The following is a 19826-nucleotide window of genomic DNA, read 5'->3' as shown; positions in this document are numbered from 1 at the left end:
AATATAAATTATATATCTTATATATATAATTAATTATATATATCTTATTTAATTTGACTTCAATTCAACTACATATAATAAAACATGAAAAACAAAAAGTTCTCTCTCACATGGACTATTTTTATTTATTTTTTTGGTCCTTTTGAGACAGGGTCTCCCTGTAGCCCCAGTTGTCCTGGAACTCACTATGTGGACCAGGCTGGCCTTGAACTCACAGAGATCTGCCTGCCTCTGCCTCCCGAGTGCTGGGATTAAAGGCGTGCGCCACCACGACTATTTTTATACTTGGTTCAGGAACAGTATAGAGAATCATCAAAGGTCTAAGCTTTTAACTTTATATAAGTTTATCTTCTGATCCAAGGTAGCTTCTAGTATTCCTTACCATTTTCCACACATGAAGATATATACTTACTTGCTGTATTAGCAACTCTATCTCAGAACGTATCTCCCCACCCTCCAATAGTTTCTGTTTCCATCATCAGAGATACCTTTAGCTAAAAGAGAGAGTGAGAAATGAAATGTTTTAGCTAAGCACTTTGCTGCCAATGTTTAAACTTGGGATGGCATTGAGATAGGAGAGGGGATTACGAATTGAGTAACTAGTACCAGATTAAAAACAGAGATTCAATTAGATCAATTACAAATTAAGAATTCAAGAAAGAAAAAAGAATGTTCCTATACAAACATGTTCCTTGTAGATTTTTATAAATTTAGATTTAGTTATTATACAAATAATTTAATAGGTTTTCTTCTGTATTTTTTAGCAAATTAAGACAGGGAATTCACTGCTTTCTTTCTAGGAAGGAATACACTAATTTTTGTGTGAGAAAGAAGGCTTCATTCTCCAAAAGCACTTTCTCACTGAGTTACTGTTTCAGACAGAAACAGTACAATACTCCCCCCCACCCCAGTTGTCTGAGAAAGGCTCACAGTAGTTGTTTTTGAAAAACTTGTGCTTTTTAAGTGGAAGAAGAGTTGAATTCTGACTTCTAGTAGCTGGCTATTGAGCAAGTTGCTTCATCTCTCTGCGTCCTAATATTCTCAGCTATAAAATTCAGTGAGTGTTCTATTTCACTCAGTTATCAGGATAAAAATGAGTTCATATATGCCATACAATCAGCAGCATGTCCAAAATGCAGCAATGCCACAGCACTTCAACAAGCCGTTAGTAGTATTTGTTCCTTCCTGTTGCCCCCTATAGACTCGGAGGTCTTTTTTGACAGTGTAGGTGTCCTCTTACTACACTTCCTCTTATCTGTCCCATCTGTTGGACACACAGTGCTGAACAACCTGCCCAGGTCTACGGATAGTATATTTTAATCATTAGGAATTTGGACAAACGTGGAAAAGGTAGTACATGAAATCAGGAAAGAGAATGACCTGAGCCAAGTAGTAAAGTACTGACTCTCAAATTTCAGTTTATAGAAGCAACATGCTGCTACTAAAATTGGAAATTCCCAGATTCTTGTCTCCATTGTTCTGAAACTAAAGTTTGAGAACTAACCAGAAATCAGTATCCTGATCTAAAATGTTCCTATTACAGTTTTAAGAGGCAGTTTTTCTGGGGACTTTCATTCACTGGAATGAGGAGAGCCCTAGGGGTGCTACTAAGAACCTCCTCAGAGCCACCTGCCCTCCCAGTCCCTTGCTTGATCGTGGTTTCCTCATGAACCAAAGAGACTCTGGTCATTGCTTGTGGTTGGGAAGGAAGACAGAGGTCACAGCTCAGTAGAAGCAAAGCTCCAGTAGCGGTGATAGAAAGATGTCAGGTGAAGAGGAGCAGCAGCAGCAAACTATCATTGAGGACTTGGTTGTGACCAAGTATAAAACAGAGGCTATGGGAGGGTGCCATTTGGGATGGTAGTATAAAGATAATTAAGATTGTTTGGGATGCTCTGCATGAAATCACACACACACACACACACACACACACACACACACACACACACACATACACACACACACACACGCACACAAATCAATTTTAAAAAGGATGGGGGACGACATTGCCGACCTGGGAATTCAATCTTTGATGGAAGCATCAAGCTATTTGATCTTTGGTGGGAACATCAAACTCAGGTGTGTCTATACAGAGCCTGTGTAAGAAGGATAACGCCATGATTACCTAAGATACAGGAAACATCTTCAAGAAGGAAAGGGGAAAGGAAGAACGTTATTATCTTTCCTACCAACATATTGGTAAATAACTGTATGTCACTTTTCCCATTTGAAGAGTGACCAGGACTATATTCTTAAGGAAGGAGACTTGGTAAAATTTGACCTCAGAGTCCATATGGATGGCTTCATTGCCAATGTGGCTCATACTTTTGTGATTGGGGACCCAAATAACAGGGCAATAAAACAGATGTCATTAAGGCAGCTCAGCTTTGTGTTGAAGGTGCCTTACTGGCAGAAACTGGAACACACAAGTGACAGAAGCCTGGGACAAGGTTGCCCACTCATTTAGTTGTATTCCAATAGAAGAAGGGATGCTGTCACACCAACTGAAGCAGCAGGTCCTCAATGAAGAGAAAGCCATTATCCAGAAGCCCACAGACCAGCACAAGAAGGACTATGAAAAGGCTGAATTTGAGGGGCATGAAGTGTATGCTGTGGATGTCCTCATCAGCTCATGAGTCAAGGCCAAGGATGAAGGACCAAGAACCACAGTTTACAAGTGAGACACTGCTAAACAAGATGGCCTGTGAATGAAAACTTCATATGCCTTTTTCAGTGAGGTGGAAAGGCTTTTTAATGCTATGCCTTTTTGCTTTTAATTGCTATCTCTCCAGCCCATTTATGCTTTTTGAGACAGGGTCTTGACTATGTGGCTGTGTCTTGCCTCAGCTGCCTGAGTGCTGAGATTAACGATGTGGGCTACCACACTCAACTTCAAGGCTCTTTAGATACCATCTCTATTATTGTTACTTTTTTTTTTTTTTTTTGTCTTTTTTTTTTTTTTTTTTTAAGAGTGTTTGGAGAAGGCTCGGATAGGTGTGGTAGGATGTGAGAAACATGAGTTGCTACATGCATTGAATGTTCTCTGTGGAAAGGAGGGTGAATTTGTTGCGCAGTTTATGCCCAATGGCCTCATGCAGATAACCAATGGTCCCTTTGAACCTGACCTCTACAAGTCTGAGATGGAGGTCCAGGATGCAGAGCTAAAGACCCTTCTTCAGAGCTCTCTAAATTGAAAAACCCAGAAAAAGAAGAAAAAGGCCACCAGACTGCAGAGAATGCCACCAATGGAGAAATATTAGAAAAGAATGAAGCTGGGGACTGAGGTGGACCCCACATCCCCAGCTTGTCATTCTTGCCTTCTCCCCCTTCCCATCACACCCTAGAATCTTCTCTACCCAAATCCACCAGCAGAGTCAGGTCTCTCTGCTCTCCCAGTTCCCCAACCCACCCCTTTCCAGTCAGAAAATAGCTCCAACTGACTCTGGTCTTGGGAGGTCAGGCTTCCCAGCCACCAAAGACTACTTTAAATAGAAAAAAATAATAAAATCAGGAGTCAAAAAAAAGAACCTCCCCAGGATATTAAGGTACCTTGAGTCTCTTCCCTAGGGAGATCCTTGGTTTATTTCATTATTCTAATTAACTCTTGAGTAATTGTTTGTTGTGTAGTTTTTTGTGACTTGCCATTGTAGAATGTTTCAGCATCTCTGAACTCTCCACACTAGCCGTGATTTTGCAGTGTTCCCTAGTAGCAGAACAAATTTTCTCTGGAGTTGAACCATGGAACTTATAGTTAAAGATTGACTATGTTTCATAGTTTAGTATTGTAGTAGGGAAAGCTGGAATGCTCAAGGAGTCCCGAGATAAGAATTGTATCCTGAGGCCACTCTCATGTTAATATTAAACATAGTGTGAAATAATACCTTGCCCTTACTAAGAAAGCTATCTGCAAGTCTTTAATGTTTATCTTTGTTCCTTAGTTAAAAGTTGTCTTCTTAAAATTACGTGTTTTTCCCCAAAGAAGTTTTCCAATTTCATAGGTTTGTGGCTCTTTTAAAAGAAGCATTGATATAGGTTTTTCTATGATTTTTAGTGATACTGTTATGCATTTCTAGTCTTTTGAGGATTCTGTTCCCTTTAATCTGTGATTTTTGAAAGTCTCTTCTGTACCTCAGTCTCTTTTGCCAGGAAGAGACAATATGTTGTCTATCCACAGAGGTCCTTTGTCAGACCAAAGAGACATAGATAGAAGGGACCCTCAGATGCGTCTACATTTTCTATAAAGTATGTTCACTGCAGGAGAGAAGAACCAGAAGGTTTTCAAACTAGGGCAAGCCCTGGCAGGCATCTGTATGAGAAAGCATCCTGGTTTCTAAAGAGGAATGCCATAAATGTTCTTTGTGTCTTTTAGTTAAAGACATTTGGCATGTGGAACAGTGCTAAATAAATTTGCAAGGACACAGGTCACGTGCTTGCAACACTGGTAACTGTCTATTATTTTGTTTCTTCCAAGTTTCAATGCCCTACCAATGAGAAAACGAAGATAAAGTCATGTACTACTCCTTTTAAAATGAAGATTAAGGTAACATAGAAAAGAGCTAATTGGGTGGACCTTGGAATATATACAGAATCTGGAAGATACTGTAATACTCATCAACTTTTAATTTCCAGCAGGCACATCTTACATGTCAGTTTAAAGGGAGACCTGAGTTAAAAATATGTCACAAAAGTGATAACATACTGACTGTGCCCACTATGACAAAAACCTAACCTCTATTTGTTTGTATGTTGGGAGCCCAGTAAAGAAAGGGACCACCAGTAAAACAAGGGCAAGAAGGTTCTTGTTTTCAGTGAGCCAAAAGAATAGCTGTGCAGGTAAGAGCACATAATCCTCCACTAATCCAACTCATGATCCTTAATTCTTTATCCTCTGTTCAGTGGTTGTGCTTTCACGTTATGTTTCAATGATAAGTAGACTTCCGCATCCGTCAGCAAATGCTACTTTCATACACAGTGAAGCAGTGCTGATGGTGAGGGGGTTCATTAATGTCTCTTGTGTGCATTTTGTGAAGAGTTATTTTCCCCTGTGTCTCCTGGGACCCCTTATATTATATCCTGGTCATAAGGCTATTACTGCCTGAGAAGAAGGATGTTAGAAACCAAAGTAACAAAGGTAGTGATGCTCTACCATTGTAGTCAGCCCTTAATGCCTGGTGTGTTAATGTGATGTCATAAAAGGTGTCATTGTGCCCAAGATACACCCCAATCATGATGAGTATTTGAAAATTCATAGGTTATTTCTTCGCTTGATATATTTATTTCCTCCTGGTTCTCCTGCTATATGGAAGCAAGCAATTTCAAGGTTGATAGGCCAGGAGATCCCGAAGTATGGGAGGATTCAGGGAGTTAAAAGGAAAAATGTGTGCGACTTCCTAGGTTGAAGAGGTATTCCTGCTCAAGGACCAAAGCATCTCAATCAAGTTTAGGAAGAAATCTGTGTTTGGGGTTGAGTAAAATTATTCTTTTTTTACTGGTGGAGAAAAATGGCTATAAGCCATATTTAGAAAATTTGTTGACTGTAATTAAGCCTTTACGGGGGTCCCCAAGGTTTACTTACCTATAATTGAAAAAATGCAAATTAAGACAGTTAATCAGTGAACTGACTGGCTATTCCTACCTATCTAATGAATTAAAACTCAAAACACACAAATATGTCCAGTTGAGAACATTACCTGGGAACAAATTGGTAAATTTCTCAGCAAGGCTCTGGAGATTTTTTTTCCTAGGTTGCCCTGCAGTGCCTTCCTGCCAAGGTCTTTGCCAATTTAATCTTGAGCTGTTTGTCACAACTAGCCTTCAGCATTGGTAGACCATCAGCATATCTGGCATAACTCAAGGAAGTCCTGCAGGAAAAAAAGAACAGACCTCTTGTATACCTTTTCACCATGATTGATCCACTACTTAGAATGAAAATATTTTCTACCTAAGACCCAGTTATTAAACAGAAAGAATAGGACTAATAGCTTTGCAGATGTAATCCAACAATGTCTTAGCTAACACTGACCAGAGATCAGTACATAGTCAAGGATTGTTGTCTAAACAATAAATACAATACACTTGGAAAGTTCATTTTTACCTCAGATGCTATACTTGTATACTTTTACTAATATGTGGCTAGATTTTATTACCTAATTTTAAAAGCATTCCTTAAAATGCTTGCATTTCTAATACTTATGTTAGATCATTAACAATTTCATTAGCTGCCAACTCATAATAAAGTATTAGTACAGATTGTGTGCTTCTTTGCACAATCTGTCCCTAAAAACTAGGTATCAGAACAAAAAAAGAAAATGTGGTCTCATTTAAATAAAACATATTTGTTAGTGATTACTACCTATCAGGTAGTAAAAGTACTTTGATTGATTCATTAACATTGATAATGCTTGCTTTGGACGCTATAAGAGTGAGTGGCAAATTGGTATCTGATTTACCACTGTCTTAAGAATCCAGCTTTGCTAACTTTTACTCACTATTGATGTTGGAGGAGGAAAAGTGAGTGGAACAGAGCACCAAAATGAGGGCTTGCCCCTTTTTTTTTTTTTTTTTTTTATTTTTTTTTTTTTTTTTTTTTTTTTTTTTTTTTTTTTGGTCAATATATGAACATCCCAACATAGCTTAAGTGACAAAAGACAGAATGTTGCTGAGCCTTTTCACCACATCTTTGTTTCCCTGAGTTATTTATTGCTCCTGACTTGCTAAAGATTTTTTTAAGGTGTTATTGATATAGACTCTGGAAAAAAGTAGGCAGATATTTCAAGGTATTTCAAATGTATCATGGTTCTAAGGAGATCTAAAACCTTTTCAAAGCCTCACTGATTTTTTAAAAATATGGAATGTTCTTGGCAGAAAATTTGTGTCTTCTTTGGGGGATAATAATAGTTTAAATATAAATAAATGGTCAGCTTCAGTGGAAATATTCCAGTTTTCCAAAAGTAACTATTTTTTAACTTACTGTCAGTTTTCATATCGCAATTTTTCCCTGAAATGTGTAGGATAGACCCACTAAAAATATTTCTTGCCCCTCTATGTCAAAGCTATGTTATTTTGCCATTTAGAGATCTTGCAAACTACTAAAATGTACTTGTTCCATGTTGAGGAACATTTTTATACTCGATGCCATTAGCTTGGGCTTGGAAATAATGAAAATAAAATGTTTCAGTTCAAATAGGACTGAGATCCTTCTCCTAGGCTGCTAACCCTTTTGTATGCATCAAACATAATCCTTAGATTTATATTTCCAAAACAACTTCAAAATGAACTTGGTTTTTCTCTTTCATTTGGTCAGTACTGGGCTAAGGCAGCTTTTTTTTTTTTTTTTTTTTTTTTTTTTTTTTTAGCCCATGAACAGATTGCTTTGTACTTTGCATTTCCATGAACTGCCCTTTTATATCTCATTAATTTTGGGGGTTTTTGAAAATAGACATTCAACCTCAAAATTGTCAATCTCTACTTGCCTGCTGTAAATTCTGCATGCATAGTTAATGCCCTTATGCTTTGTGATTACATGCTTTGCTGTGACGGCATCCTGAAATGATCACAGTGCTATGTGAAGCTAACCCAATGCATCCTCCATTCCTTTTACATTTTGTAAAATTTGACATCATTTCTTTTTTTTATTATTTCTTAAAGGAGATTGTTCCATCTAAACTGCATTTGTTTTATTGCTGGCTGGCTCCAGGAAGTTCCCCATTGTTACGAGTGTAAAGGATTCCTCTAGGATTCCCTAATCAGCCAAAGTTATTTTCTATTCAAATAGGATATTTCTTGATAACATCATATCTTAGATTATTAAAAAGATATTGACTTTTATCTTGAAAGTTTTATTCTGAGATTTTTTTTAAGGAAATTGATTTTTGGATAAAAGGGTAGAGAATGGATTTAATATTCCACTCAGTTTCATTTATCTTATTGTGTAAAATACTAAGTAGGAATATGAGGGGAAGAGAAAAATTCAGATAGAAATGGATAAAGGAATATTATCTATGAACCTAGGAGGATTAACATTATATAACATGTGGGTTTCAGTATCTAGCTCCCCTAGATTCAAACCCATATTGCAATGGTCCCTAAGCTAACTCTGCCTCGATAGATACTGGCATGAGTGAATGTGTAGGTGGAAAGAAAGAAAAATTTGGAGGAGAAAGGCTGAAAGAGATTTCAGCAGTTTAAGGGGTAAAGCTGCACTTTCTTTCAAGAGTGTGATTGAGTTCTACATTTATGTTTTGTTTTTACTGTTACATAGCACATATTTAGGACAAGCCCAACCTTAATGACATAGTATGCCTTAGTGACTTGTGGTTTCAGGGGTATCCTGATAACTCCATGAGCTCTCAGAGTCACTTCAAGCATGTTTCACACAGTTCTTTGGCTATAGGTTTGTAAAGAATTAAACAGCAGCCTAAGTGTCAATGAGAAGAGCCACCATTCAGGACTATCTTCCCCCAAGTCTTTCCTCCGTTCAAAACACAAAACAAAGACAGTACATAGGAAGAGACTAGTCCTAGGTGATGTTGTGTTAGAGGTTGAGTGGAGTTGAGAAGAAATGAGTACAAACAGTGGCAGGGGACAGAAAACAAAAGGCCAGAAAATGCCTCATAGAAACAGCTTCACTCGCCTCTATTTGCTTTCAGAGACTGTAATAGAACAAGATGTGAGGAAACATCTGTTACGTCTTTTAAAATAGTACTTTGATATTTTGAAAGATTAGTGACAGGATTAGCATAATTCTAATTCTTATGGCTAGAGAGAACAGACAGACACCTATGGGATGGAAGAGTGTAAGTAGAACACAGCTCAGTAGAATTTTGAACTGAGGATTAGGCAGCCTAAGCACAGTTAGAGCATGGGTTTTAGAGAAAGCCTAAGCTTTCTGAATGATGAAAGTTTAAACCTTCTTCATTGTGTTATAGGAAACCAACTATCAGTCTTCTAGGTCACAATCTCAGGGATGATTGTTAGACTAAATGAGAGAAAATGAAATTTAAGGACATATGTCCCAGGATGGACATATCTAATTTTTAAAATGTAGGCTTCTGTTTTTAAATTATATGAAAATGAACAGTTTCCCTTAGACCAGATACAGGGATGTAATGAAAGAGTAAATTTTAAGCAGAAAGAGAGGACCCATAGCTAGTTTGAGAAATGGTAGAAATAGGGTTGCCTTTCAAAGACCATGTTAAAGAAAGCAAAACAAGCTCACGTTAAAGCTTAGAACACTAGAGTAGCTAAACCCCACATAAAATTATAAACAGTGGTTAGAGTTGGCTAGTAAGTGCATCAGAGATATGCATCAAGTACAAGAGCAATATGCAACAATCACATTACAGGCTCTGCTGCCCTAAGTGTGAAAAGCACTGTGGACCATCACAAGGTCAAAAGGCTTATGTGGAGAGTGCCTGATCTGGTCACCACCTGGTGTAGGGGCTGAGAACTCAGCAGACTTCCTGAGAGCACCTGATCTGGCCTCCATCTGGCATAAGGGCTGAGATCTCAGCAGACCACCTGAGATCACCTGATCTGACCTCCATCTGGTGTAGGGGCTGACAACACAGCAAACCACCTGAGAGCACCTAGATCCAGCTTCCACATGGTGATGAGATTCCCCAGAACTTCCTCAAACAGCGCCATATGCAACCCCCTAACTGGGGTTACATGAGGCCCCTCCCACATCCCCAAGGCAGACTTCTGCCCTAAGGTAGGGTAAGGCTGAGACCTCACCAGACTGCCTGAGAGAGCCTTATCTGGCCTCCACATGGTGTTGGGACTGAGAACTCAGACTGCCATTAGTTGTTCTATTTTTAGGTAACATCCTTAATTGTGCTCTGAGTACCCACTAGTAGAGGTCCAAACATTAGAGGGAAGCCTGCATGTACCTTACGGGATCCTGATGTGGGCTCCTGTTGCAGTTCCTGAGTAGCTGATCTGAAGCTATCAGTTCCTTCCAAAATAAAATCTGGGAGAGCCTGAAACCTAGATCAACCAGTTTTACCTAACCAATAAGAAAACAACCAAGGCACACCAACAATACAAACAGAGGCAAACTTCAACTCAACAAAAGAAGACTTGATTTTCATACTAGAATCACAAACAACAAAAGAAATTCACATGCCAAAATCACAACCAAAATATAATAAAATGGAATGCCAAAACACTCTGCTCCCACCAAGCTCCACCAGTCCGGTGGAAGAGACGTACAAGGAGAAACCCCTAAACATAACCCAGGACACAGAATTTAAAAGAACAATCATAAATATGATCAAGGAATTCAATGAATTTAAAGAACACACAAACAAACAAATCAAAGAACTAAAAGAAGATAAGGATAAAATTCTGAATGAATTCACAAAAAAGATAGAAACATAAAGAAAACTCAGGTTGAAATGAAGAAGGAAGGAAGTGAAAAAGTCAATAAGCCTACTTGGAACAATGGGAGAGTCTCACCACTAGAATGAATGAAATGGAAAAGAGAATATCAACACTGGAGGATAAAGTTGAAGAACTGGACCACTCAAGCAAAGAGTATGGAAAATTTATAGAAACAGTGAAATGGAATATGCAAGAGATGTGGGACATAATGAAAAGACAATATTCACGCAACATAGGCATAGAGGAAGGAGAAGAATTTCAGGTTAATGGTTTTGACCAGATCTTAAACAGGACTGTAGAAGAGAATTTCCAAAAATTGAGGAAAGACATCCCTATACAAATACAAGAAGCACACAGAACACCAAATAGGACCAGAAAAGAAACTCCCCACAGAATATCGTGGTGAAAACACTAAATGTACAGAACAAAGAGAATACTGAAAGCAGCAAAAGGAAATCAAGTTACATATAAAGGAAAGCCCATCAGAATTATAGCTGACTTGTCAATGCAAACTATGAATGCCAGAAAAGCCTGGACCAAGGTATTTCCAGTTCTAAATGACCAGCCCAGAATACTTTACCCAGCAAAAATATCTATTATAGTTGAGGGGGGAAGAAAAATCTTTTATGACATGAAAAACTTGAAAGAATACATGTCCAAAAATTCAGCCCTTCAAGGAATACTTGAAGCAATACAAAGGAGAAAGGAACAACTATATACCCCAGGGGTAACAAAAGGAAAAAAAAGGTATAATTGTGGAAAAACAAAATTAGACAAATAATGCAAACTAATCAAAATGATGGCAAACAAAACACATATTTCAATAAAAACTTTAAATATCAATGATCTGAACTCCCCAGTCAAAAGACACAGACTAGTTGAGTGGATTAAGACACAAAATCTTTTTGTTTTCTGCAAGAAACCCATCTCACCTTCGAGTACAGGACTACCTTAAAGTGGAAGCACGGAAAGAATATTCCAAGCAAATGGCACTAAGAAACAAGTAGGGGTTGCAATTCTAATATCTGACAAAATAGACTTCAAACTAACACTAATCGGAAAGACAAAGAGTGTCACTTCATTCTAATCAAAAGAACAATTAACCAAGAAGATATTACAATCCTGAACTTATATGCACCAAACTCTAGTGCACCCTAATTCATAAAAACAACACTACAGGACTTTAAGACACAGATTAACCCCAACAGTAATAGTAGGGGACTTCAATACCCCTCTGTCTCCATTAGACAGGTCAACCAGACAAAGAATAGACATCTTAATTAAATGATACTGTACGTGAAATGAACCTAAATCAGATAGCAGTTGCTCAGGAATTAATTTCAGCAATCAACAAGTGGGACCTCATTAAATAAATATGTTTCCATATAGCAAAACAAGAAATTGAAGAGAAAACCCACAGACTGGGAAAGAAATCTTTAACAAGTGACATATCTGACAGAGGTGTAACATCCAGAATCTCTAAAAACTCAAAAAAACAAGCAAGAAAGCAAATGACCCAATTATAAGATGGGCTAAATATCTAAGCAGAGAGTTCTCAAAGGAAGAAATAAAGATGGCTAGGAAACATCTTAAAAAGTGTTCAACATCTTAGTAATTAGGGAAATACAAATTAAAACCACAGTAAGGTTTCACCTTAACCTGTCAGATTGGCTAACATCAAGAGAACAAATAAGACCAAATACTGCCAAGGATGTGGAGAAAGGGGAATGCTCATTCACTGCTAGTAGAATTGCAAACTCGTGCAATCTGTATGGAAAACAATGTGGAGAAAGTCTTTAAAAACTAAAAATGGATGTACCACATCACCCAATTATTCCACTCCTTGGCATATACCCGAAGGACTTATCCTATTGTAGAGACAGTTGTACAACCATGCTTGGTGCTGCTCTTTTCACAATAGCTAAGAGATGTAAGCAACCTAAGTGCCTCTCAAGTGATGAGTGGTTAATGAAAATGTGGTACATTGATACAATGGAGTTCTACTCAGCAGTAAAGAAAAATGAAATAATGAAATTTTCAGATAAACAGATGGATCTAGAAACTGTTATACTAAGTGAAGTAAAACAGACTTGAAAAAACAATGTATGTCCTCCCTAATTTGTGGATCCTAGCACCAAATCCTTATAAGTGAGTGTATATCCTGATGTAAGAGCAGGAACCAGGAATATGAAAGGGAACCAGGGATATAAAGGGAGCAAAGGAAACTGAGAAAGAAGATTAGTAAGAGAAAGGTGTTACTGAGGGAGAAATATGTAAAATGGGTATAGTTAAAGGGGAGGGGGAGAGGGAAGGCTGTGCAAAGAACTATGGGAATAAAGGAGGAGGGAATTCTCCAAATACATTGTAAAAAACAAAAAGCCTTAAGCACAGAAGGAAACCTATGGGGATGAAGAAAGCCCTACCAGAAGCCATACAGTTGTTAAATGAAAATCCCAGTCTTAAGTGGGTTGTCGCCCTATGAGCTGTTGGCCTGAGGTGTCCTAGAGTTACCCAAACAAAAATGGCCATTGCCAATAATGTTGGTTGTACACTGGAAGTGAATGGAAAAACCTTATTGCTGAAGACACTGATGTGAGTGTGGGAGAGGGAGAAATTGTGCTTGCACTACGCTGGAAACTCCCTGCCAGTTGATGAGTGGCTTCTATGGTGCCAGAACTCTATATGAAGATGGCTCAGGGAGAATCAGTCCCTACAGTTCTGCTCAACAATGGACCCATATATTGCACTATCAACATGCCAAACAAGATTGTCCTGATAGTGCAATAGTGCATGTCTAGTGCACGTACAACAAGCAAATTTTCGATTAGCTAAAATTCCCACTCCTAGTGGTGGAACACACATCTGGTACTGTAGACCAGACCAACTCCCTGTGGCAGGAGATAATACAGGCCCCAGTGGGAAGCCACTGCAATTGTTTTGTTATATGGATGTGATGCACCTGCGAAAGTGCCATCCAAGCATTTGTGTTTCCACCCATAGGTTAAGTTATTTTAGCAGCAACTGTTTAGGTGTTTTTGCTTCTTGCTGTTTGTGTTTTTATAGTAGATGGAATCCCACTGAAATGGGACAACAGCCCATGGAAAACACATGATACAGAGACCTGAAAGTTCAGTACCTTGCCACAAGGGAGGGAGATCATCCCACACTTAACCAACCCCTCCAAGCCTCAGGGAATTTTGTGGAAGTAGTTGGCAGAAAGAATGTAAGAGCTGCAGGAAGGGATGGAGTGTTACCTGGAAGTCTCCTCAGACTGCTATGCTGGCAATCTATAGTCACACCTCCTTCCCTCACTCATCAAGGAGTCAAAGGGGGAGTCAGTTATCCCTCTTACCCGATCCCTCAACCTTAGCTGTGTGTGGGGATGGGGCTAAGGCTATATAAGTTGAGAACACCATGAAGTACCACTCTTGCCATTTTGTGTAGCTGTCAAGAAGTCACAGGATCTATATTTGGGTGTGAACTTTCCAGGGCAGCCAAAAATGAGGGGGGGCTCTCTTCTATAAATAAACCCCACCCTATGCTCTGTTAGTAAGGCCCAATAAACTAGTTAGGATATTACCTTTAATCCTAGTACTTGAGAGTCAGAGGCAGGCAGATCTCTGTGAGATCAAGGCCAGCCTGGTCTAGATAATAAGTTCCAGACTAGCTGTGGCTACAGCGAGACCCTGTCTCAAAAAAAAAAAAAAAAAAAAAAAAAAAAAAAAAAAGGGGAGAGAATAAAAAATAGACTTCAAATTTGTGACTTATAAATCACATTTATTATTGCCCACAGGAAATTTTATACTTTATGCAATGAATTATGTGCAGCAATAAATGTGTGTCATTTAAATAAAAAAAATATAAATTAATAAATAATAAAGGCTTATCCGAGAACATTGAGACTGAAGAAGGGTATGGGGGCAGCAAACACAGGGTGCTGTCTACTTTAGAGGTGTCCAACTTCCAGCCCCAGTGGAGCAAATAGAAGCAGTCATTTCGATCCTTGGCAGTAGCTGATATACATGACCTCAGAGTTTAAATAAGGCTTCAGGGGAGCAATGCTGTGTAGAGCATTCCAACTTTCAAGAGCATTAGTATTGGTCCTAATCAGTACTTTACCCTGTTACTTCAACAAGTTACTTTATCTCTAAGCTTCAGTGTCCTCAGCTGTGAGTGTAGTAATCATTCTTACTTGAGAATTTTTGAAAACTGAGTCACAGAATTTAATTAACATAACTAAGGCAATGCCAGGCACCTCTGCTTAAGTGCTCAATTAATGTTAGTTATTATTATTAGAACTTCACTTACTTATGTTAATTTACTCATCTAATTTGAAAATACCACTGTTACAATAAAAAAATCAAAAAATAGAAAGCAATCATGCTAAATAGGTGTCTTTACATCTTTTAGGGAAAAAACAAAAAACAAAACACCATGCCACATGTCTTTGGTCTTTCTAATATCTTTTCCTTAGGAAGCAAAACTTCAGCTAAAACTTTTCAGTTGGAAGCTACTTTGAATAAGCATAAAGGAAGCCCATTTCTTTGAAATAATAAAAAAAGTAGTTCAAATGGTACTTAGAAATAATTATATCACAAAAGTGGATTAAAGTAATGGATAAAACATATACTTTGGCAAAAAAAATTAAAGTCACATTTTCATTAAAATGTTCAATTTGACTTATTGTCTGTGTGTAATTTTGTTCAAGGTTAGTTGTCTGGGTTTCTCACCCAATAGCTGCATTAGCAGGTGTTTTGAGCCAAACCACTGGGTTTGTAAGTGCCTTCTCACGGTCAACCAATGTATTAGGTTTCTTCACAGGATTCCTGCATCAGGCTGGGAGAAAAAATAGGTTATGAAGAAGAGCAGGCTCTCATAATTTTGCTGCAGATTGGCATATCATCTATCTGAAAATGGAATCCGTGGTAAAAATTCCCAAACTGCTGAAGAGATCCATTCAATTTTCCCAAGAATCAAACTTCAAGAACCATTTAATAATATGATAGATGTACCTTGTTGTATTCTAATTCTATAATCCCCAAGAAAATCAACACTACCTCAGGCATATCACTTTACCCTCTTTTTTACTTGTGGCACAAAATAGAATTAACTAATTTTCCATTCATTTTTGAAATTGACAGACTGATAGGGGAACTATCACGGTTAATGGGGAGGAGAATGAAATTTTTCTACTGCTTCCACAGAAATCATGATAGATCTGTTCTAATAGTCACATTGCTGTCTCACCTGTCCATTACTATAACCTCCAACCCAAGGTGTGATGGGAAAGACTGAAAACATGGAACCTGGTCAGACATAGTGAAAATTCTGAAATCAATGAATAAAATAAGTATAGTGTTTGAGTTTCATTAATTAAATCATCATTAAACTTTGGTATATATCAGCTTGTTTTAAAAAAGCCACATTTTTTTCTTTAGCAAGCTTTGGGTTGGGGCAGAAAAAATGCATTTGTAACATTCTGCAGGTGGTGTTGATACAAGTGACTTAAAGACTATAGCTTGAGAACCACTGCACTAATAATCTAGAATTTGCTTTTTAAAGCTAACTTCAGACACTTAGTTGGTATAAACTAAGTACTATAGTTTAGGAAATCCAGTATATTTCCACTAACTCATGAATCAATCCAGAAATGTTTACTTTTCTATATTATTGTATGTTGGATGTGTTACTAATATTTTTTTATGTTTTAGTGGCAAAGAACCAATTCTTTAGTGTTGAGAGGGATTCATCTGTACAAAGGAAGATTCTGCTGCTTTCTTAAGGATCAGACTTTATGAGCTTTTTGAGTGATAGAATTGCTTATTTGATTGCAATCATTTTTAACCTTGTGTAAAGGAAAATTCTTTTTAGTTTAAATAAAGCATAGGGAGAAAATAGCTGCACAGTTAATGGCATCAGAGAGGAGTTAAATCCAACTTTCATTGACCCTACTTACTCCATGATCATAAGAAGTTACTTTTCTCGATCAAAAGATATGAAACCAAGAGTCCTAGTCACATCAGAGAGCAGAAGCCACAGGGGTTAAAGTCTCTTAGCTTATAAACCTGTGGTTAATTACCTAACCTCACAAGTCCATTTGCATTTTTATGCAGCTATATAGTCAAGTACTTATGTTATACAGCAAGCAACACATGGGAATGGCATTTCAAGGAATAGCAATTGATGTCTCTCAGTATTTCACATTGCAAGACAATCTACCATGTGCAAACATCCCTGAGACTGGAATAAGATTTCTAACCTCTTCATTTGTTTCTTTTTTTTTTTCTTTTATTACATCACATATAGAATCTGGGCTGAAAGGGAGTCTGGGAAATGTAGTTTTTCTCACATCTATAGTTCAGTCCATGAAGCCAGTAGAGGTTGATGCAGATAGCAGCACTCATTATGTAGCACATGGCTAATTAAGAGCAGGAAGAAGGTAAACAAACAAACAAAAAATACCAGCCTGGTGATAGACATTTAAACACACTTAGGTAGTGACTTGTCACACCAATTTTGGGGGGTTGGGGAGGGGCAGTATGTTTCAGTGTTCTCTAGGGAGCCCAAGCTGGCCTCTACTCTTGATCATCCTGAATCAGCTTCCTCAATGCTGAGATTACTATGACTGGCTTGTCACACCATTTTTTAAAGTTACCCTATCCAAAAGGCAGCAGTATCAACCAGTAGATCAGGCCTAAAGTTGTCACGCTTTTACCTCCACTGCAAAACTCTGCAAATTCTGTGGCCATCTATAGTTTAGTGAAATGACTGTGATGATATAACCTAGTTTATAAAGCTGTTCTAAGAGGTAACACAGGAAATGATTGAGAATTTCTTCAAATAGTGTTTGGTACATAGCACATACCAAATAGTTTATTAAAACAGAGATGACAGGTAAAGAGGAACAGACTGGCTGAATGCTACTTAACCTATAAGATCTTGCTACAGTAGTTGATAGTTTCTCTGGAGAGGTATTCACAACATAGGAAAAGTGAAGTGGGTACTAAGATCAATAAGTAAAAGTCAGAGAATGCATGAACTGGGCCTGTGCTTAGCTTCTTTCATCTCCACCAGTCAGGAGGTAGAAATAGTCTATAGATAAAAATCTTTCCATTGTAGGGCCATGAAATTGAAATGTAACCCTTTGTGACTTCTCCTTTTTCATCCTTCAGTACCGACCACAAACTCAACTAACCTTGGAGTAATTGCTACCATTGCAAATTAAAATCTAAAAATATGTGTTCCTCTTTGGAAAACTTTTGTTACTTTGGAATTCTTCAATTCTAAGAAGAGAGCTTTGTCTTCAGTGGTAGTTGGGATTTAGAAATATAAAAGGTAGTAACATGATATTGTTTATTTGGAGATGAAGAATAGGAGAAGGTGGGTGGCTGATTTATAATGTGTTCACTCTTCTTGTGATAGTTTGCTTATTTTGGCAATACTGCTTATACAACCATAGTACTGCTTTGCTTTAATTGTAAACTGTAACCATGGTTGTGTGACTTTGGGGATTTGCTTGACCCAGGTGTATCTTTTCTCTCACTCTAGCTGGACAGCGCCACATCACTCATCCAGGCAGCCAAGAACCTGATGAATGCTGTTGTCCTCACAGTGAAAGCATCTTATGTAGCCTCAACCAAATACCAGAAGGTCTATGGTACAGCAGCTGTCAACTCTCCAGTTGTGTCTTGGAAGATGAAGGCTCCAGAAAAGAAGCCCCTTGTGAAGAGAGAAAAGCCTGAAGAATTCCAGACGCGAGTTCGAAGAGGTTCTCAAAAGAAACACATTTCACCAGTGCAGGCTTTAAGTGAATTCAAAGCAATGGATTCCTTCTAGGACAATAGGATTTAAAAATGCAAAATCTTTTTTTCTGTTTTTCTTTCTTTTTCATTTTAAATCCATATTTGTATGCATACCTGCCGACTTGTATGCCTCTGGCATGGGGAAATTAAGGAAACAGTGTCTGTTTGCATGTAAGATGAGATGAGGTCAATAAGATCCATCTGTAACCTGGGGAGGGGACGGGTCATTCCTGTCCTGAGGTGGCACAGAGCTGTTCTTTGCAACATTCTCTTAAAGTTGGGCAAAGAGTTCGCATTGCAATGTATGGGAGTGGGAGGGATGGGAAAAATAAACTAACTTTACAAAAGCAAACTCTAATGCATGCAAGAATCATTAGGTTGGCAGGTATATTCATAAGTGAAAAACCTGGAAGTGTACGGTAGAACATAAAATTTGTATTGCTTCTGTTTCAGTGCAAAAATGTACTACCCGCTTACGTGTGTGGCCCACAAATTGAACAATTCAATGTTGACATCCATCCATGATATTATATGGATTGTTAACTGAGGAATCTAACTAATCCCATCTAATATGGTTCTTTTAATCAGCATTCTGTTCTTTATATTCCGGTAGTGCCATTGGTAGTGTTCATGTTTTCATTTTTCCCCTTCACTGAAAATGGTTATCATCTGAGACAACTAAATCCTGCAGGCACTTGCAGCACGATGTGGAGATCAACCTTTCTTCCTTCCAACCCTTCCTTTCTTTTTAAACTTGAACTCTGATTTTGCTAGAAATAGAAGGCCCAGTGGTGGAACGTTAGAGGAACGGAGACTGAAGTGTGTGAAGGCTTAGCGGCAAATAGGTGTGTAGCTTGGAGTGCCAGTAATCTAATTTACCATTGTATTCACTAACACAAAATAAACATATTTAATCTTAATCCCTGAACAATGTGTTCTTTCTCTAAGTGTATGTTTAATAAAAGATCACAGAATCTTCTTGAAAATTATTTTAAAATTCTATTTTTTTTATAAATCAGAACTTAATTAATTATATGCAGTTTCTCAGTCCTTTTTTAGGGCCCAAAATTTTAATTTATGGTTTGTTTTATCATTTGTTTTGATTCCCTTTCAATGGAATCTAAAATGAGAAATTCTTGTAGTTCAATTTTCTGGACCATGGTTCGCCCTTAGCTAATTTGGGGGGGGGGGCAGTATTTATTTTAAAGTTAAGGTCAGTAATTTCAAAATAGTTCCAAAACAACCACTTATTTAAAACAAGAACAACAAAAATCCATCACTTCACACTTCACCTGCCTTCTCTACAGGATGGAAAGAAGTATGGATAGTAAGGGCTTAAAGAAAGGAAATAAAGGACTATCAACCTGGTGTTAACAATTATGCAAAAAGGGTTGACATAATGCTACTCAAATACCCAAGTGAAACAAAATTAGCAGAACTAGCTCTCTAGATTTCCTATGTTACTCTGGTGTTTAAAGGGGAAGATGAGGTAAGTATTCTTCAGAAGCTATAGTGTGTGCTGGGCTCTCTGCGCGCCCTGGAAGCAGCATGGAGGGCCTGGCCACGTCCCGCAGGCTTCTCCAGCGGGCCGTGTCCTGTGGCACCGCGGCTCGTGTCTCCTGGATGCGACGCTGGCCACGG

General features: G+C 38.0%; 1 protein-coding gene and 1 pseudogene across 2 annotated transcripts in view; both read left to right on the top strand.

The window, feature by feature from the left end:
- The window catches only part of Ctnna2 (catenin alpha 2), a 1380618-nt gene extending 1361445 nt beyond the window's left edge, over positions 1 to 19173 (top strand). For both annotated transcript variants that reach the window (XM_008852324.1, XM_008852323.1), the window contains one exon: positions 17932 to 19173. In XM_008852324.1, coding sequence (XP_008850546.1) covers positions 17932 to 18219 — 288 coding nt within the window. In that variant the 3' untranslated portion in view covers positions 18220 to 19173. The remainder of the gene's footprint in view (positions 1 to 17931) is intronic.
- Positions 1763 to 3283, top strand: LOC103749434 (annotated as a pseudogene).
- Positions 19174 to 19826: the final 653 nt, after the last annotated feature.

This window comes from Nannospalax galili, unplaced genomic scaffold (genome assembly GCF_000622305.1).
Source record: "Nannospalax galili isolate Female #2095 unplaced genomic scaffold, S.galili_v1.0 scaffold726, whole genome shotgun sequence".
NCBI classification, from domain to species: domain Eukaryota; kingdom Metazoa; phylum Chordata; class Mammalia; order Rodentia; family Spalacidae; genus Nannospalax; species Nannospalax galili.
This window is presented reverse-complemented; position numbering and strand designations above follow the sequence as displayed.